The following is a 20,939-nucleotide window of genomic DNA, read 5'->3' on the forward strand; positions in this document are numbered from 1 at the left end:
TGCTGGGATATGTGACTTTATCTGGAATGTAAACACGAGCCTGGCACGTGTCCTCGGTGTCTGATCAGATGGAAATGCAAATGCGCCGCCGAGCGTGGCGCGCCATCCAAAATGTTTTGGTGACACAACGTGCAAGACAAAATAACGATCACTTTTTTTTTTTTAATTGAAATGTCTTCTGTTGCATTTGAGTCCTGCCATATCCATCTAATCAACAGCCTGGCACTGAGGGGGATGTGCCTGAGCTGGAGGTGGAAGCTCCTTCGGGAGCGTGGAACACCCAGGGCTGTCCCGGCTGGTTCAGACTTCCCCAAAGACTTTAATTGGTGCTTTAGTGCCTCTGTCTTCTGGGTGACTGGAGTTACTTAAGGTGATGAATGGGGAGCATGGCTGCAATGCAGTAATGTTGTTGTTGGCACGTATTGATTAAACCTCAAGGCTCAATTGATCAAACTCCCCAGTGCCTGCGTGTAATCCCAGGGGAAAAAATCAAGCCTTTAATGGGGTTATGCTTTACTCTTGCTATACCACTTGGGGTTATATGTTTTGGGAGGGAAGGAAGTGCTTGTGATGGCCTGAATCCCTGCTGTTACCAGGATTAAATGAAGACTGGCAGTAGGAACACTTGTTATTGTGGCAACTCAGTCCTGGGCAAACCCAAACCTCATTTAATATGGCATATCTCACCTCCAGGAACTGAGTGTCTGTCTGGGTGTTAGAAGGAAATAAATGAATCTCTGAGGTGTTTGTTATCCATCATGAGGAAGCCCAAGAGGACAGAGATGTTGCTGGACTGAATATTCTTCCTCTGGCCTCCCTTAATACACTCCATTTAATCTGATAACCTGCATTGCACAGCGCAGGCAGAGCAGCAGCTCAGGTTGATGTTGCTGCTGGATCCTAAGTGAGCACCTCCCATATCTGTATGGCTTCAATTCTGCATTTTTGTGGATTTTGACCTGCCTGTAACTTGGAAGAGCAGCTGCAGTTGTATTGGCTGTCTAAGAAATGAGCTGGGTTTGCCATTGTCAGGAGTCAGAACAGAAGTTCTGGCATTTGGCTCTAGTGGCAGGAGTTGGCACTCAAGTTTCCCTTCCCTGTTCCTTCTTGCAATTAATTTTGTAAGTATAGAGTCATTGGGGCTTTTCACACCTATTTTGAGAGTGATCAGCATTTGCTATAATTAAAGGCAGGAGGATAAGAGCCTGTGCCTGCTGGTAACAGTTTGTGTGATGCAGCAAGGTCATGGCACACCGTGCAGTCCTGGAGCTTCCCCTCTGCAGGGCAGGAACATCACTGTGCTGCTGCAGAACTGGTGTCTCAAATTGCTCCAGCAGAGCTGGGCTTTGTAAATCCTGCAGTTTCCTAACACATATTCAGCCACAGAGCCATCCTCCTTCCCTGCATGCTTGTACTCCTGGTAATAAGAGACTCTCATGAAACACTTATTGACAAACTAACACAATAATCCCACCAAGATTTGGCTGCAGAGGGAAACTGAGCTGGGGCAGAAAGGGGACAGCTCATTGCAGCCCTGCAGAGGAGCTGTGGTTTGTGTGCAGATGTGGGATCAGCCATGGGGACCCAACTCTTTCTAATGCTGCAGCATTTCTTATGGTGCTTGAAAAGGGGGCTGTTAGACTTTGCAATCAAAAAAAAAACCTATTAAAATTCATTCACAGAGTTTAATCCCACTGGGATGAGTTTTCTATCTAGTCTTTCCAGTTTCCTGTTGTGTTCTAAAATTGCTTCTTTTTGCCTTCTTCTCCTTCTCCTTTCTTTTAATGCTCCGTGCAATAAAACGTGGAGGTCTCTCATTACCTGTGAGTCTATTGCTTTATGTGAATGCAATATCTAAAATGTGTGAAAAGAGCCAGGAGAGACATGAAGCAAAGGGAAGCTGGGAGTGCAGAAAGGCTTCACTCAGCTGCACAAGCACAGGGAGGGGGCAGTAAATGCTGGGGGAATGAGGGGCCAGCACTGGGATGGGGGAGTGTTTGCACAGCCGTGGGTGAGGTGGTCCCATGGCAGCCAGGGGTGCTCTTGCCAATGTTTTTATCCCCCTGAGAAGACAAACACACGGATTTACACAACCCAGCATCTTCTCCAGCCAAAGGGAAGCTTCTTGCTGCCCTGCCAGTGCCATGGTTGTCACCAAGTGGTGCCCAGGCTGTCCCTGGGGAGCAGGGTGGGGAAGGGCTGGGTGTGATCCTGCCTTGGCAAGGACACACAGCAGAGCACACTCTGGCCCTGCCCGTGCTTCTCCCACAAAAATTAAATTAAATTATTGGCCTCCAACTCACTTGGAGCAGAACTTTTGTCCATTCCAGCAGTTCAAAGTCTATAAAAAGGAGGCTGAGCTGTAACACGGGGTGTTAAACATCTGATAACATCAAGGATGTGGTAACCCACCAGGAAAAGCAAACTCCTCAAGGAATCTCTGTCGAGCTGAAGATGAGAGAAACTTTCTGTCTCTAGTGTTTTCCTGCTTTCCCTTTTGTTTTTTAATGCCTAAGGTTATTTACATGACACCAGATCTCTGCTTCTCAGTAATTTATTTGTGTCTCAGGTCCTGTCCTGACCTGTGGGATGGCTTTGCTGGGCAGGTGATGGTCCCATGGAGTGCACAGCTTAGCAGGACCCTAAATTCCCATTCATGAACAAAAAGGCACCTCAGACACGTGGCCAGGGACCACCTCTAGCCCCCCTCCACATGTGGTGTCTCAGCCCAGCCTTGGGAAGCAGCAAGTTCTGTTTGTAGGGGAACTTACTGTAGAAGGTTTTAACACTGACCTCTGACTCCGTGCTTCACCAGGGTCTTTGAGATTAAACAGAGAAAGACAGAAATTAAAGAAAATCTGATGGATAAACAGTTCTGATACTGAAAGATATTTTCCTCTTGCTCAGGATGGCTTTGCCTCACCATTACACTAATAATAATAATAACAATAATAATAATAATAATAATAATAATAATGATAATAATGCAACAAAAATACTCCATGAAATGTTTGTCTGCTCCTCCATCCACCTCTAGTGTGGAGACAGAAATCCAGATTTAGGAGATTGTTCTGGATGGGCTCCAGGGCTGGTGCAGACCCTTCTCAGCTCCCAGCACCATCTTGGCCCCCTCAGTCCCTCACCTTCACCCATGAAGGTTTTATTATCTGCCCCTTTTGCTTCTATTCCCATCCATAGCTGCTGCTCCCTGAATTTCCAATGCACATGTAGGGGGTGTGACAATTTGATTAAGTTTTATACCCCCCCATGGGCTATAAAAGAGGGAGGTCTGGGTGTGCTGCAGTTTAATTACCTCCCAGTGCCCATTCCAGGGAATTCTGGCCCCAGCTTTTGGTGATGGTGTTATGGTGTTATGCCTGGATGAGCATCAATTCCCTTCCTCCACAAATGGGTTTTGCAAAATCACTAAATAATGCATTCAGAAAACAGGCTGGAAATTAATGGGATAGATTATTTGCAAACATGTTCACTGAATTATCAGGCTTGTTCTTTATCCGTAAAATAATGTACTTAAAAAGAAATGGAGTTTATTGAAGACGTTATTTAGTGACAGTTCTCCAGCTGAGCACTGCAGGAGCACCAATGGAGCACATGCACAGCCCAGCTGCTCTTCCAGTGCCAGGGGCTTAGGAGGGACCTGAAAAACTCTCCACTTCCAGCCCTGTGCCATGGGCAGGGGCACCTTCCAATAGGATGGGATTTTTCCACTAGATCCCCCCTCTCCTGCTGCCCTCCCTGTGGGATGAGGACACAGTTTGGGTTCAGGGCTGCCAGTGCACATGGGCAGCTCCCAGGTCCTCCCCACAGCTGCTCTCAGTCCATCCCCACACGAACACAACTGGGAGAAGCCCTGGGGGCCCTGTCTGGGGACACTGTGTGCCTTTCAGGGGAAGCTTCATGTTTGAGATCATTGCATTTGAAACTGCCAGCATTCGTTGGAAAGAGCAGGGCTTTATTTAAAGCACTTAAACCAGAAAAGTTTCTTTCCTCATATTTGTCTGCTCAGGTTCCCTCTAAGCCATCAGGCTGAGTTTGTCTGTACATGGCTTCAGATAACTGACTGAGGAACTCTGCTATTGCTGGTATTTAATAATTCCTGGAATATTGGGGAGGCTCTAGGGGACTAGAAAAGAGCTAATGTGCAAATATTTAAAAAGGGAAACAGAACAGCCCTGGTAATTACAGACCTGTCAGTCTGTCATCAATCCTCAGCAAAATAATGGAGTGGCAGATCCAGGCCTCAATTAATAAAGAATTAAGGGAAGGTAATATAATTAATGCCAATCAACACGGGCTGATGGAAAACAAATCTTGTCAAACTAACTTGATATCTTTTTTGATGAGATTACAGGTTTGTGTGATAGAGGTAACAGTGTTAACACAACACACTCAGACATCTGCAAGACATTTGACTTGGAAGCACAAAATCTCTTGAGGAAGTTGAACAATACCAACCCGGTGCTGCACACGTTTGGTGGGCTGCACTGTCACTCTGTCTTGCTGGAGGGTTTTTTATGTTTCTGCCAAAGGAAGTGTTCAGTAATTGCCCGTGGAGCTGGCAGGGGATGATGCAGTGAGCAGGGAGGGAGCAGAGGTGCAGAGCTTTTGGCACGGCTGGGTGAAGTGATCCTCAGTAAAGAATAGGAGTTTGGGAAAGCAGTACTGCCCCCCATGCAGGAGCAAAATAGGAGAGGACTCCTCATAGATGGTGGCTCTGGAAAGAGGTGTGAGATGATTTGGGTGGGCACTGCTGAGGGGGCTGCCCAAAAATCATCGAGAGCAATGAGCAGGGTGGGGAACGGGGAGAGAGTGCAGAGCTCTCAAAGTGACTTTGGCCAGAGCAGGGAGGAGTTGGTGGTGCTCTGCAAGTGCTCTGGGCAAGGAGAAACTGTGAGAGCCTTAAAGTCTGGCCTGGGCTGGGCTGGGAGCTCCAGGGATGGGCTGGGAGCTCCAGGGATGGACTGTGAGCCCCAGGGATGGGCTGATGGGCTGTGAGATCCAGGGATGGGCTGTGAGCTCCAGGATGGGCTGTGAGCTCCAGGATGGGCTGTGAGCTCCAGGGATGGACTGTGAGCTCCAGGGATGGGCTGTGAGCTCCAGGGATGGGCTGTGAGCTTCAGGGATGGACTGTGAGCTCCAGGGATGGACTGTGAGCTCCAGGGATGGGCTGTGAGCTCCAGGGATGGGCTGTGAGCTTCAGGGATGGACTGTGAGCTCCAGGGATGGGCTGTGAGCTTCAGGGCTGAACTGGGAGCTCCAGGATGAGCTGGGAGCTCCAGGATGGGCTGGGAGCTCTAGGATGAGCTGGGAGCTCCAGGATGGACTGGGAGCTCCAGGGATGGGCTGGGAGCTCCAGGGATGGGCTGTGAGCTCCAGGGCTGAACTGGGAGCTCCAGGGATGGGCTGGGAGCTCCAGGATGGGCTGGGAGCCCCAGGGTTGGCAGCACAGCCTGACCATTCTGGGCTTGCTCCAGGGTTCGACCACAGGGTGATGTGACAAATGAATCCTCTCCCCTGAGCAGCTTCTGAGCCCACCTGACAGGGAGGGGTTCCCCACCTCCCTGCAGCCCTCCCCTCTCCAGCCCCTGCTCGTGTGGTGCCCCACAGGCTCACAGAGGTGCTTTAAGATCCCCTGTGCCACAGCCACCAAAATAAAAGCAGGGAGGCTCATGAAAACAAGGGCTGGGGAAAGCTTTGCCTTCAAACCTGGCCCAGGGCATGTCAGTGTCTCAGAAATGCTTTTTTAAAATCATGAATGTGGATTCTTCATCTTTGCTGCCTGGCTCTGTGGTCAGAGATGCTCCTTCAGATTGTGTTTGCAAACTTGAGTCTGTAAAACCGTTTTTTTCCACGGTGTTTGATGAAGACAAACTGTAATTTCAAAATAGATCAAAAAAATTTCCATGTGCCCAAACCCCCAAAGCTGGCACCAGCAGTTCCCATGGGCTCCTGTTGCTGCTGCTGCTGCTGGGCCAGCAAAGCCCCCCCATGGCATCGTGGTGGGGCACAGATCCCCAGGAGCTGGCAGAGGCTGCTTGGTCCCCCTGGGGACTGGACACATCCAGGAGAGAAGTGAAACCACAGCTGGGAACTCCAGTGCACAGAGAAATCCTCTGCCATGTGATAAATGCCCCCCCCCCCCCCCCCCCCACCTCTGCCAAAATAAATTACTTCCTTTTTAAATCCTTTCCAGCTGTTCCCCTCGTGTTCATAATAGGATGATCGGTGGAACCAAAGATGTGGCTGTTACTTTAAAGGATAAATTAGTTTGACTCTTAACTCAATAATTAAAACTGTTATGGCTATGAGCCTGCAGGGATAATGTACTATTATTATAGTCATTTGTTTCAATTAAATGCTTACTGATTTTACAATAGCAGCTGGGCACCTGTGTGAGATAGCTATTACTCTGAACAAGACATCTCAAATTCCAGCAGAAATTTGTCACTGCACTAAAGCATTTTACATAGACCATGAAAGTTTATTAGGAGCAGTTACAAATCGGGAAGAGGAGGGGTGGTAATTGGGGATATATTTTCTTATCAGCTCCTCTCTCTCCTGCTCTCTCTCTTTTTTAAGTAAATCATCTTTAAGTATTTCAGCTATGGTGATGCGTTTACATTGAAACTTCAATACAGAAAAAGCCTGCTGGGAAAACTTTCCTTCAAAGCTGTTCAGCAGATAATTCCTCTCCCTGGTTGATCGTGATTATAATGGCTTGTTCTTGGGAACAAACCCAAGGAGAGGGAAGCTGTGCTGTGGATGAGCCTGGTGGCTGCCCCTGGAGTAGCTGCTGGAGAGGAAGACCCTGGGTGAGGAAGGCTCTGACAGCTCAGCCCAGCTCACCCGTGTTAACTGACCCTGGGAAGGGTGGGAGTCACAGAATCCTGGAAAGGGTTGGGTTGGAAGAGATTTTAATGACATCTCATTCCACCCCTGCCATGGCAGGGACACCTCCCACTGTCCCAGTTTGCTCCAAGCCCAATGTCCAACCTGGCCTTGGGCACTGCCAGGGATCCAGGGGCAGCCACAGCTGCTCTGGGCACCCTGTAAAAAAAAATTTCATTAAAAATTTCTTCCATATATCTACTCTGAATCATCTCTCTTTTAGTCCCTTTGTCCTGTCACAGCAGGCCCTGCTAAAAAGCCTGTCCCATCTTTCTTCTAAGCTCTTTTAGGCCCTGGAAGGGACTCTAAGGTCTCTCTGGACCCTTCTCCAGGTGAACACCCCCAGCTTTTCCAGCCTGTGTCAGTAACAGAGGTGCTGCAGTCTCTGGAGCATCTCCATGGCTTCTGGACTCTCTCCAGCAGTTCCACATCCTTCTGATGTTGGGAACCCCCAGGCTGGGGCAGCTCTGCAGGTGGGGTCTCACCTGAGCAGGGCAGAGGGGCAGAATCCCCCCAGTCCTGCTGCCCAGGCTGGGGGATCAGCCCAGGACAGGGTTGGCTTTCTGGGCCAATGCCCATTCCCAGGTGATGTCCAGCCTCTCCTCCAGCAGCCCCCCGAGGTCCCTGTCCAGGTGGAAGCCTGGTGGTTCTCATGCACTGATGCCCCTCGGGGGGGGTTAAAGCCCAGTGCCCACCCCTGCTCATCTTGCCCACTGTCTTTTGCACATCCCACTTGAGCTCAGGGGGATGCAGTGCAGGGTTGTGTGGCAAACTCCAGCCAAACTTCTCCTTTTGCTGCTCCTTGGGTAACCCCCCCAGTGGTTTGGCTTGGATCCCACTCAGCAGCAGGGCTGGAGCACTTGGAGCATCACTGCTCCACGGGGGAATAACAGAACCCCTGAGCCTGTACTGCTGCCACCACAACCTGCAGTTTGTCCAGGGTATGGCTGAGACCAAGGAAGGTAAGAGGAGGAGGAGGAGGAGAAAAATCCCATGGAAAGCCAAGGCAGAAGATGGTTTTAGGGATGGGGCCTGCCCCAAGGCTGCAGCTGGCAGTTAGGGTTTAGCAGGACATTCCATGACACAGCCATCCCTGCCAGGTCCTGGCCCCTGAGCCCCCTCTCTGCTGCCTGCTGCTCTACCCCATGCTGCTGCAAAGAGCTGCTTTTTACATTAGAATTTTGGGGAGCAGCTCAGTTGAAGCTGGGCTTGACACATTTGAAGCATTATCTGTGTTAGCAGAGCACCCCAGTCGCCAACCAGGCTCTTTTTTATGGATTTGTCACTCACTGAATTCCCCTTCTCCCCAGAAACGGGGAGCATGGAGCATGTGCAGACTGTTTTTCTCTCCTGCTCTGGGTTAGCTGGAGCGTTTATGGGCCTGATATGCATATTCATTAAAAGAATTGAAATATTGTGGGAAAAAAAGCTGTCTTTGAGTTAGCACAGCCTTTGGGAATCTGCTAAGTAAGATGCACTTAATTACTTTAGCTGTGACTACATAACATTGCACTCTGGGCTTCCTCTGAGATGCAGAACATCTTTGCAGCACAGGCTGCAAACCCATCCTGAGCCTTTTGCAGCACCTCGTGGTGAGCTTGTGCTGAATTCCCGGGATGGAGAAGGGATCTGACCAGGCTCTCACAGCCTCTGCTCCTGGGCAGGAGCTGATCACACCTGCAGGGGGGTTATTGAACTCCACATCGGCTTCTGTGGCTCTGCTGGGTGTTTGGGGTGGAGAAAGGCACGGGACAGCCCCAGGGCTGGGGCTGCATCCATCCCACAGGACCAGCTTGTTTTCTTTCACGCTGGGAGTGTTGCATTCATTACCTCCTTTCACTTTGATTTGCCGTGATCACAATTTCATTCATCATTTACTTGCCTAATTAGGCCACTTGCTGCCGGGAATCATCTCAAAATCCTGCTCCTGGGTCTCTGTTTCCTTGGGTCATTTTTGGAGGGGTATCACCTGCTTTGGGTGCCCCTGAAATAGCTCAGTGTCAGCAGGATCCCACAGTGGGAACAGGAATAATCCTTCCCTGGCTGGAGTGAGAGCCATCCTCACCCTTAATCCTGTTTAAGAAGCTGCACACAAACAATTCACCTTCGTTTTCACTCCAAATATTTCACAGCTGGAAAACTCAAGTGGCTTTTCCACCACTCCTGGGGACACCAGGAGCTGTCACCAGGAGTGGTGGGGAGGTGGCAGCCTGGAGTGTTGCTTCCAAAATTGCATTTATAAAAAAACAAAGCAGGGAAGTGGAGAGAAATGCAGTGAGTGGCAAATGGTGGGGGCAGTTGCTGCCTGCCCAGACTGCTCAGTAGGCTGCATGTGAGGAGCTGTGCATGGCCTGCAGAACCTCCTGGGCTGGGGGAGGAGAGATGGAGATGTGGGAGAGGGAGAGAAAAACCGACAATATTCAACTAAAACTCCTTTTTGATCGTACGATTGCAGAATGCTTTGTCTTGGGAGGCACTTTTAGATGCCATCCAGTGCTACCCCTGCCCTGGGACACCTCCCACTGTCCCAGGCTGCTCCAAGCCCCAATGTCCAGCCTGGCCTTGGGCATTGCCAGGGGTCCAGGGGCAGCCACAGCTGCTCAGGAAAATCTGTGCCAGTGTTTTACCACCTTCATTGTAAAAAACTTCAACATTATACCTAATCTAAATCAACCCTCTTTTAGTTTAAAACCATTCTCCCTTGTCCTATCCCCACAGGCCCTGATTAAAAGTCTGCCCCTATTCTTCTTATGGAGCCCCTTTAATAATGTATAGAAATTGGGAGGAGGCATCTGGTCTCAGATGTTCTTGGAGAAGAATGTCCCAGGAAAAATGTTGTGTCTGTGCTACTTAAAAGGGTTCTGTGATGGGGTTGTTATGGGCATGGGGCTTCTGGAGGGGTTTTCTGTGCCAGGTTCAGGTTCCTGGAGTTTTTTACAAATTTTCACAGGCATTTACAGCATGTGGCCCATATCCATAATTGCACTCCTGGACTTGTTCTGCTCTGATGCATAAATAACATGCACTGTAAAGAAAAAGTGTGTGATTACATATTTAATGGATAAACGGAGCTGTTGTGGTCCATTGGCCACATAATAAAAATTTCAGAAAAATTGTCTTAATACAGTGTTTCCTCAGGAGACTACTGTGGCTGAAACGTGAGCAAGCTATTTTAAATTTTAGAATTTTTTAAGCCACATCTCATAGCCTTTCCCATTTCTCCAACACCCGTCTTCTAAATTTTCCCTTCATTTAAATTTAAAATAAGGACAATAAATTATTCTTTTCCTTAGCAGCTGGCAGATCTTCTCCAACATGAAAGGTCTGGATTACAAAACCCAAGACAAATGTACTTTTTTTGGCTGGAGTTTGGGAATGGCTGGCTGCTCAGCAGATGGGTGCTGTGTCCCCACCTTGCACACTCCCTGTCACTGCCTGTCTCACCCAGGCTATTCCCATGACTTTTGCACATTCAGTTGAAATGCAAAAATTGCTTCTCTGGTGCCTCTCTGTGCTGCCCAAGCCTGGTGTCCATCATCCCCATGGCTGCATCATCCTCCATGTCTTGATGACCAGGACAGGCCAGAGCTCTGCAGTAAGAAGATTTCGAGGGCACATCATAAGGTTTTAAGGGCACACAAAACTTGCCACAGTTAATCTCTATGCCCCTAACCAAAGGGGGCTCAACCACAGTTAAGCTCTGTGGCCCCTTTGCCTCCCAGCAAAGCCAGCCCTGCTGCCCCCTTGACACCCCCAAAGGCGAGGGCAGCAATCACTGTGGCCCCTCAGTCAGCCTCAGTCACATCGGGCTGTTGAAAAGCAAGAATAAGTTTAATTCCTGGGAGTTAAATCCCTGCACAATTGATACAGGAAAAGGGAAGATCCAGGGAAAGCTGACACTGCTGCTCTGCTGCTGCAGAGCCCAGAGGAAAGCAGAACATTCTGTCAGGTGTGGTGTAAAGCTCTTGATTCCTGACCTGCAAGAGGAAATCTGGGTTTGTGTTTGGATTTATTTCCTCTGAAGCCTATAGAACTCTCACAGGTCTTGCCTGGGTTTCCTTGTGTGTGTGCTGCTGATGGAGTTGGCAAAGCTCCCCTGGTAACGAGGGATTGCACCTCAGTGGGCTGATCAGGAGATCAAGTCTTTAAACTGGTGTTAGCATTAATCAGATTAATGTTAAAGGGAAAAGTCTGGCAAATGTTTCAGATCGGGTTTGCCTCCCTCCCACTCCATGGCTGGATGAGGCTGTGCAAGAGCCAAGCTCTGCTAGATCAGCAAGGATGGATCCTGGGGAAAATGGGGTTTTGGGGAAAATTATTCAAACTGGAAATGGGGTCTTGATGCAGAAAACAGCAGTGTTTGTCTTCATCTCATCTCATCTCATCTCATCTCATCTCATCTCATCTCATCTCATCATCTCATCTCTTATTTGCTTCTCAGTGTAGAAAGGCTGGAGCTGCTGGAGTGAGTCCAGAGGAGGCTGTGGAGATGCTCCAAAAGCTGGATCCCCTCTGCTCTGGAGCCAGGCTGGGAGAGCTGGGGGTGCTCACCTGCTCAAGAGAAGGATCTGGGGAAACATTAGAGCCCCTTCCAGGGCCTAAAGGGGCTCCAGGAGAGCTGGAGAGGGACTGGGGACAAGAGCCTGGAGTGGCAGGACAAGGAGGAATGGTTTTAAGTTATAGGAGGGGAGGTTTAGATGGGATATTGGGAAGAAATTCTTCCCTGTGAGAGTGGTGGATCCCCTGGATCCCTGCAAGTGTCCAAGGCCAGGTTGGATGAAGCTTGGAGGAGCTTCCCTTCTGGTCATTCCACCATAAACTGCTTGTTCATGAACCTTTAATTCAGACCCCTGATGGGCACCAGCCACCAGCAGTCCCTGAGGCAACCAGGGGCATCTTCTGGGCACACAGCCCCACCTCCAAAGCTGATTTAGCACCTTTCTGTCGGGCTGTGGGCACAGAAACAGGTGCACCGTGCCCTTGCCTTGCTTGGAAGCGAGCTCAAGGAATCCCTGTAGAACAATTTAAATAATAAATCAGATTTTGAATGATTTGGCAGTATGGCAGATAAATAAATAAATGAATGAATGAATGGATGAATGAATGGATGAATGGATGAAGGAAGGAAGGAAGGAGTTGTGTGGTGACCATGCTCTGCTCCTGTCCCAGATCCAGGAGATGGTGCACTCGGACGCCGCGCCCTACGAGTCCACTCGCCAAGTGCCGCTGCTCAACCGGCCCGGCATGCTGGGCGGCCCCATGGGAGCCCTCAGCCAGTCCCAGCTCATCTCCCAGATGGGGATCCGCACTGGGGTCACCCACGGCTCCCCCTCACCCCCAGGCAGCAAATCTGCCACCCCATCTCCCTCCAGTTCCACTCAGGAAGAGGAGACGGAGTCGCATTACAAGGTACGTGGGCACAGCGGGCTGGAGGTGGGATGGTGCTGGCCAGGGAGGGATCAATTGTGCTGAATAAAACCACAGAGTGCTAGGATGGATAAAAGTTTGACAGGAAGGTCTCACAGATGTGTATGTTTAGCAGAAAGATCTTTGAATGTAGAATCTGAAGAAGGAATAGAAATGAAAGCAAGTTTTGAAATAGAAGAATTGCTGAGCCAGCCTTACTGGATAACTAAGAAGGCAAAGGGTATTTGAGTTGGAAAGGAGTTTTTATGGCTCAGAGCAAAGGATAAATCCACCTCAAACAAAAGATGTTTTTACCAAGTAAAAAGATTTCACAGGCAAACAAGAATGCCAATGTTGCAAGTAGACTAAAGGTCTCAGAATTTTCCACTGCAAGAAAACTGAAAAACAACTTCTAGCTTAAACTGCAACGTACTAATTTTTTGTGATTGGAAAACAGTGACATGAATATGGTAATGTTAGTAGTTCTGGTAGGCTATAGGTAATAGTAAAGGTATTGATTGGTTGTTATGTATTAAAAGAAAAGTATAGAATGCATTGTAACCAGAACTAAAGTTGGCTTCAGACAAACCTACAGCTGTGTCTGATAGCTGCAGGCCAGGCTCTTGTCACCCACAACCTGTAAATTGCTGTATCATCTGGATACAATGAACAGCATCCTAAGAGCCATCTGGAGTCCCACATCCCTCCTTTTGGCTCTTACAACAGACTTCTTAAATATAAAAATAAGACTTCTGGTCTTGTTTTGATACTTATAGTGGGAGATTTTCCCAAGGATGAGTGCACTGTTCCCAGGCCCAGCACAGCAGGTTGGCACTCACACAGCAGGTTTGGAGATCAGAGTTGTTCTTCTGCCTCCACGTTTTACCAGGCTGCAGGATTTCCTGGGATGATGATTATGATGAGCAAAGCAGCTTCAGGGCTAAAAGTCTGCAAATGCTTGGGGCTAAATTAGATTCCTGGTGGTGGGTAGAGGAGACTGAAACAGGGAAGGAAAATAAGTCATGTTGGGATTGAACTGAGCTCATTGGACATGGCTTGCTAAGGAAAACAAACAGGAATTTAAAGTCTTGTGCCTTTTAGTTCACCTTTAAGTAGTCAGTGGTGTCCCAAATGGTCTCTGCAGCCAACACAACTGCTGCTGAGGTTGGCACCAACAAATCCAAGGAATTCCTGAGGGTTTGGGCACATCTTGTCCATCTCTCTCCAAATGCACCAGCAAAGCCAAACAACTCGTGCCATGTTCCAGGAATCTGTGGCTGTTACTGAGAGCAAACTGCAGCAACCACAGTGCCTCTGTGGCTGCAGGTGGATTGCTGGGCTCCCTGGGAACTTTGGTTAAAGCCAAGGCACTGGTATTGTAACCTTGTCCCACCCCAGACTGTTGTAACAGGGTTTGAATGTATAACCAGGGCAGCAAACAGTGCATGGGCTAGAAAACTGGGAAAATGCTAGGACTGAGCAAAGACCTTTCCCTCTTCATGGAAATCTAGGGAAATGGATTCCCATCAATCCTGTAGCTCTTCATCCATTGTCAGATTTCAGATTGGGGCATTTCAAAGCAGAGTGCTCATTTGGGGGGAAGCACAGCTTCAGTGAATAAAACTGTAAAAAGAAGGGATACACAAGGTTAAAAACAAATGGAATTTTTCAAACTCTGTGGTTCTGTGTTCAAGGGACACTGTGGGAGGGGTTGTGCTGCTGAATCTCAGTCTGCCACCTCCCAAAGCCTGTGTCACCAAGCTCCAGGCAATGACCTGAGAGCTGAAATATTCAGTTTAGTGACACACCAGGTTCTGTCTCTCTGCCTCCACCAGCATCACCCAGCTTTCCTGACAGCCCCCCAGGAGTCCCTGAGGAGGACACAGCTTTGGCCTTGGATCTTTGTTTTCTTGAGCCAGTGGTGCCCATGGGGTAGGAAGAGTTTGGAGATGTCCAGATGATGACAACTTGCAGAGATTAGAATTTTTCCTAATCCTTAAGGCAATCCCTCTCATTCTTCTGCCCTGTAAACCCCCAGACAGATGGGAGTGATGTGTTTGGAGGAGGAGGAGACCTGAGTGTGAGGAAAGCAGCAGACCCATTGTGGCCTGCAGTTTCTGTTTGCTTTCTCTGTCTGCACAGCTGCTGCCTTCACCCATCAGCCACTTTTTTCACATGACCTTTAAGGGCTTTTCTGCAACAAGTCATCAAAACAACATCTAACAAGCAGAAATTAATCTTGTGAGCAAGAAGGTCACTGGTTTAGGAAATGAGTGATGCCAGCAGGTCCTTCAGGTCCTCTGAGCCAGGGAGCTCTTGGATTTCAGAGGTCTCTGAGCCTCACTGGTGTATTTACCTGCTTCATAGCTTGGGGGGTGGGTGTACATGAATGGGGGGACAGGTGGAAATTCCAAATTCCAGCTGGATTAGTGGTCACTCTCCAGAGTTATTAAAATCAAGGTGTCCATGAGGTTTCAGCTCTTCCTGGTTTCAACATCTGAGAAGGCACCAAGTTTCTGGGGTCACATCATTGCCCCAATCCACATCTGCCACCAAACACGAACATGGTTTGGGTTGCCCAAGACTCTTCTGAGGTCCAAGGCCAGGCTGTTGTCTCATCCCACAGCATCACACATGGAAAACCCCATTAATACCAAATCCTGCTCTGCTCTGCTCCCTGCTGCTGTTCTCCTTAGATTTCCTTAGTGCTCTTTGGTGCTGCCTGAGCTGTAAATCCAGCTGGGGTTGTGCTGCTGGCTTGGTCAGTGGCTGTGTGGGAGCAGGTTCCCCACGGCACTTCACTGAATCAAATGGGATCACAGTTAGTTAAAATACCATCTCACTTCCTAATGGGCTGAAGCCCTGTCATGCATTTTTTTTCCTCCTAATAAGCTGCCCTTTCACCTCCAGGCCTACCATTCAAGCCCAATTGGGCAATTTTAAATTAAATGCAATTCTTGTGGTCTCTCTGCTCATTCACTAATGGTCACTGTCTGTTTGACAAATGTCACTGCGCTGATACTGAAATTAATGACCAGTCAAGAGCTGCAGAGCAGAGAACAGGAACGCTGCTGCCCTTTCCCTCCCTGTGCCTGTGCCTGTGCCAGCTAAAGGGAAGCCTCTTAAATCCTGGCACTGCCAAGCACATGCTCAAATTGACAAATCCATCACGAGAAGAGGCTGTTTGTCCCCAGCTCGGCTGGAGGCACAGTTTCCACAAGATCTTGGTGTTTGGAGCTGTGTCTTTCCAAGTAATTCAAGAACGTGTGCAGCTGATGGCAGTGCCTCGGGCTCGGGGCCTGCAGGTGGAGGGGCTGGTGTCCTCTTTGCCCTCAAGGATGCACAGATCCAGCCAGTGCTTTCACTGTCTGCCATCTGCTGTGTTTAGGTTTTCCTTCACTGTAAAGTAAAGTAATGGTGCTGCCCTGGAGTGTGAGCTTTCACTGGCCACGGTTAATGTGATGAAAGCTTCGATGGGATCCAGGAGTTTTCCAGGGGTCTTTTCCTTTGCACATCCTCCCACGGAGGCTTCTGCAGTCCCCTGTATTCATAGAATCATAGAACATCATGAGTGGACCCCCAGGATCAGCCAGGGCAGCCCCAGCCCTGCCCAGACCCCCCGACAGCCCCACCCTGAGCATCCCTGGCAGCGCTGTCCAAACGCTCCTGGAGCTCTGGCAGCCTCGGGAATGTCACCATTCCCTGGGGAGCCTGGGCAGTGCCAGCACCCTCGGGGAAAGAACCTTTTCTTAGCACACTGCACAGGGCATCCCAAAGGAGATTGATACAGGATCTTCTTCCCATGCTGCCTTCAGTGAAAGCATCCCTGTTTCCAGGCCTTGCTGTTTCATTTCCCAGCCCAGTGGCAGCATCTCGTGCTGAACACCCACAAAGGGCAGCTCCTGTTCCCTGTGTCCTGCTCCCCTGAGTTCCAACACCCACTGGGCACTGAGAGTGGACACAGCCATTCCTGGTCATCCAGCTGCACCCACATCAGTTGGAAGAGTGAAAGCATTTTATCAGTGTGATTAAAATCCTTCAATTCCTGGATATTTTTCTGGATAGGGGTACATGTATGTTAGCAGGATGGAGCAAATTTTGGATGGCCCTGGTATGATGTTTACTGTGATGCTGGTGTTGCTTGGTCAGTGCTCAGAACCCTCCTAGAATGGGGAGGTGAGGGAAGTCAGGAGCAGCTTCAAAGGGACCTTACTGGGATGGAAATCAGAAACCACGTGGAATTCAAGTTTGGAAAATTCATGGACTGCTGAAGTGATCTAGGTGGGAAGCAAGGCATTTGGAGAGGTTCCAGAAGAGGATCTAGGAGTGAGTGAGCTGGGGAGGAGGGTGGGGAAGGAGAGTGACAGAGCACTGGAAAGCCCCAGGTTTGGAGCAGGGAGAAAGGGATGAAGCCAAGCTATGAGCTGGTCTGAGGGGAGGCCCCAGAGCAGGCTCAGACACCCACCAGCAGTTTATGCAATGATCCAGGAGGCTCCTGGAGGACAAAGAGACCCTCAGGGCTGCTGCCCCCCTCTCCATGCTGGGACATCCCCACTTCCCAGGGGCTTGTATCAGACCACTCCCAGCTGACTGCTAAGGTTCATCTCTTGGTTTTGCAGGCTACTGGAGAGAAAAGACCCTCAACAGACCTGGGCAAAAAGCCCAAAAGCCAAAAGAAGAAGAAAAAGAAGGACCCCAATGAGCCCCAGAAGCCCGTGTCAGCCTATGCCCTGTTTTTCAGAGACACACAAGCAGCCATCAAGGGGCAAAACCCCAACGCCACCTTTGGGGACGTGTCCAAAATTGTGGCCTCAATGTGGGACAGTTTGGGAGAAGAACAAAAGCAAGTGAGTTACTGAGTTCTTGATTTTTGTCTTTCAGCTGTTGAAATGTGTATTTCCACAGTGCAGGGCATCTCCCCAGGCATGGCCAGGGGCTTCCACAGGCTGCAGTGCAGGAACAGAGGCTGTTTTTAGGAGCAGTGCTGTCCTGCCCACTGTACAAAATTGCTGTTGTTGCACGGGGGAGAGCAAATTTTTATGACAACTAATTATTCTTGATAAGCTCCTACTCTGCACAGCCATCAGTGGCCTTTCCCTGCCGTGGAGTTTTACAGCTTGAGATGGGAGATGGGTTTGTATTTGCTTATTTACTTACAAGGAGTGACAGCCAACCAGTGAAACACTATTAACTCCCTGTACTGCTGGCTTCAAATCCAACATTCAGGCTTTAAAAGCTTCAGAAGGAGATGTCTGAAGTGGCCTCACAGAGGAAACCTTGCTGCCCCAAAGCTGTCAGCCACTTTCTGTCTGCTTCAAACAGAGAATTCCAGCTCCTGCTTTCCCTCTTTGGCTGCTGCTGAGTCAGTTACAAAAGCCTGTAATTGCTTGTTGCCTATTGAGGGAACCCCAGGGAACACTTGCTGGAGCAAGGATGGCTTTTTATCAGGCTGAGTGAGATCTGACACGGTGTGTGATGTGTCCTGGACCCAAGCAGGCTTTGGCTGGCAGCACTTCTCCTGGAGCCTGGCCACAGCTCCAGCTGGGTGTCCATGGCCAGCACTGGAAGCAGCTTCATCTGGGGAGGGAGCAGCAGGGAGGGAAAAAGCCATTTAACTGGAATTTGTGCTGAGAAATAACCTTGATTTCCACCCCACACTGAGTCCGGAGTAAGAGCAGAGGATGTTCAGGGATGAAAGCCCTTTTGCTGTTCCCTTTTCTGCTCTTTGGGTGGATCACTGTAGGATGATGCAGGCAGAAATTCCTCATGTGAAGAGGGGAGGAAGGTCAGGAGGGTGACCCCAGCCCTGGGGAGATGCAGGATAGGGGCTGGGTTAGTGCTGTTGGTTCAGGCTCTGGGAAATCTTTATGTCACCTCTTTCTCCTGCCTGCATCCCCCCCAGCCTCTCAGCCTGGCCCTCCTTTACTCGCCCAGGCTGCAGAAGTTGTCCCGGTTTGGGCACTGAGCGTGGCTCAGCTCATTGCTGCTGTGACCCTGACTCAGCGCGGTGCAAACGCTCAGCTCTTAATTAACAGCAGGGATTAATCCAGCCCGTTTATCTTCCCTCTAACTCTCCCTCCTCCTCCTCTCTCCTGAGCTCGCAGCAGCCTCGCCATCTCTTTACACACGCTTTCTAAGTGGCTCCGTTTCTCCCTCTGTAATTGATTTAATTAAGTCATTTGTTCCTTGTCTGAATGCTTAAATATTAACTTCCTGGCTTTGTCTCCAGCTGGATACTTCTCTCCCACAACAGTTACCACCCTGCCCAGAACCCCGGCTGGAGGGAGACAATTTCTCTTTGGCTCTGGGACCCTGTGGCTGGTTTGTGTGATGTGGCACGTTCACTCTGCAAGTGTCTGGCTGGAGGAGAGTTTATTTAGCCCCTGTTTGCTTTCCTCTGCCAACATTCCTGGTGAAGCTTTTTTTAGATTCATGAGGCGATGCAATGGAAAGGGAAAAAGGAAAAGAAAAAATTTTAAATGCCTTTAATATGTGAAAACAAGTGCCTGGGCTGTCCTGTAGGTGTTTCCTGCCCAGGGCTGCAGGATATGGTGCACACATTGCCTGGGAAGGCGAGCAGGCATTCCAAGTGCTCTCCTGGCACATCTGGAGAGGGGATGGTGTCCGAGCAGCACAGCCAGGCATCACTGCCCAAAATCCTGCTGCAAGCTGGGAGTCCAGCTGGCCACGTGGCTGCACCAGGCTGAGGGCAGGATTGTGCCCTGGCAAGGGGTGGAAAAGCTGGAGAAGGGAAGCGTTTCATCAGGGACACTGCTTTTAGTTTTGATCACAGCCGTGGCTTCGTGTCCTCACTGCAGAAAGCAGTGCACAGGACAACCTGGAGAAAAGCCAACAAAGAGGTGGCACAGCAGGCAAGCAAGAGCCAAATCTGGGTACTTTGGCTCAATTATGACCAAAGTTTTAGTTAGAGAGCAGTTCCCCCCTTCCTGGCTTGAGGAAGGGTGGATTTGAGGCTGTAGGATCTGTAGGAGCTGATCCCACACTTGGATCTGCAGAGGTGCAGACCCCGGCCCCAGCATGGTACTGAGCAGTTCTTTACATCTCTGGAGTTTGTGTTTCAGAGCACGTTTACAAACCTTATCCTGTGCCTTTCAGTGGGCCCAGGCTGGGCCTGGTCCTGGGGGTCTCTTGGTTCCCACCCCGTGGGAAAGCAGCAGGCAGGGAGCAGCCAGGGAGGGGTCCCAGGGGAGCTGGTCCAGGAACCCCCAGGGCATTCCATGATTCCCCCCACACGGGAGCAGCCCCTGACACATTCCTGCTGTGCCTGCCCCGTGCCCATCCATCCCTCCCAGCTCCATCCTGCACACGAGGGGTGCACACACAGGTGTGGTGGCCCCCCGTGCCAGGGCCAGAAGCCCAGTGCTGGTGGCTTGTAGCCATGCCAGCCAGTGCCTCGGGTCCTGTGCCCCCTCCAGAGCCCCAGCCCCTCTCCACAGACACCTCCTGGAGCATTTCTGCTGGCAGCACTGACATGCCAGCCCTTTGCCAGGTAGCCCTGGCCAGCACACAGAGGGTTAATCCTCTGCCATTTGTGCTGCTAATGATTATATGCACTGTAATATCAAAGCTGGAGCTATTTATTTGCCATTGAGCAGGTGCTGCTGCTCCCACAAAGCAAATTTGCTTTCTCCTCCTGATGAAACAAGGAAAATAAAGGTTGCTCACGTCCCATTTCAGATATGGTTTTTTTTTTCCCTGTGCACCAGCTGAAAGACAAACACACAGAGGGAACCAGAATGCATATTATGCAAGAAACCATATAATCTAGCAAATCTTTGATTTGGCTGCTGCTGTCACAGACATGCATTTCACAGAGAGGCTTTTTTCTCCCCCCTTTCTTTTGTTCTTACTGGTTTATCATTTGTGGCTTTGTCATTTTGTTCCTTCTTCCTCTTCTCTTCTCAGCCTCTTCACAATGAATCTTCATTTTCCCTCTGACACACTTGTATCTAAATTTCCTTATTTCCTGCCTTTTTTTATTTATATCTGTTGCCTGGTGATTTGATCATGCTGTGGAATACAGGATTAGCAATCTCCGTGTCCTTGGGTACTGCTCAAGGACACCTGTTCGGCAAAGCACCATTTTCTTCCCCATTTTAACCCCTTCCAGTGTGGCTGTAGAATAGGAATAAATAACAATACCTTGAATATCCCCAGCGCTGCGTTAGCAGGACGTTGTAATCTTCGTTCTTCAACAGCTGGCGTGGCCCTTCCTAAGGAGCTTACACGGGAATCTGAAGAATGTGACTCGAGAAAAAAAAAAAATAAAATAAAAATGAATACATCCTCTTTGAACTTTGCAAATAGTTTAGCAGCTGTTCCTGTAGAGATAGCTTCGACTTTGCTTCTGAGTGAAATGCTAATTCAGCCATTAGCATCCAATGGGGCACCTGTGAGAGGAATCCTCCCGCAGCTCCAGGTCCCAGCTCCAGAATCCCGTGCCTCGGTGGGAGTTTTTTCCATTAGCAGATCTCAAGCAGCGTTCCCCAGCAAGGTGTAAAAGGGCTGCCTGATTTGACAGAAATTAGAAGAATTTGAGCGTTAGATTGGAGCAAGCTCTGCTAATTCCCGAGGAGGATTTTCCCCTGGCACAGCCAGCCCGG

The 20,939-nt window shown here is 49.6% G+C and overlaps 1 protein-coding gene across 1 annotated transcript in view; it reads left to right on the plus strand.

The window, feature by feature from the left end:
* Positions 1-20,939, plus strand: part of TOX2 (TOX high mobility group box family member 2) — a 147,580-nt gene that overhangs the window by 109,875 nt on the left and 16,766 nt on the right. Inside the window, exons 4-5 of the mRNA XM_014876082.2 lie at positions 12,079-12,318; positions 16,935-17,162. Of these exons, the coding sequence (XP_014731568.1) occupies positions 12,079-12,318; positions 16,935-17,162 (468 nt within the window). The remainder of the gene's footprint in view (positions 1-12,078; positions 12,319-16,934; positions 17,163-20,939) is intronic.

This window comes from Sturnus vulgaris, chromosome 17 (assembly GCF_052056855.1).
Source record: "Sturnus vulgaris isolate bStuVul1 chromosome 17, bStuVul1.hap1, whole genome shotgun sequence".
Lineage (NCBI taxonomy): Eukaryota > Metazoa > Chordata > Aves > Passeriformes > Sturnidae > Sturnus > Sturnus vulgaris.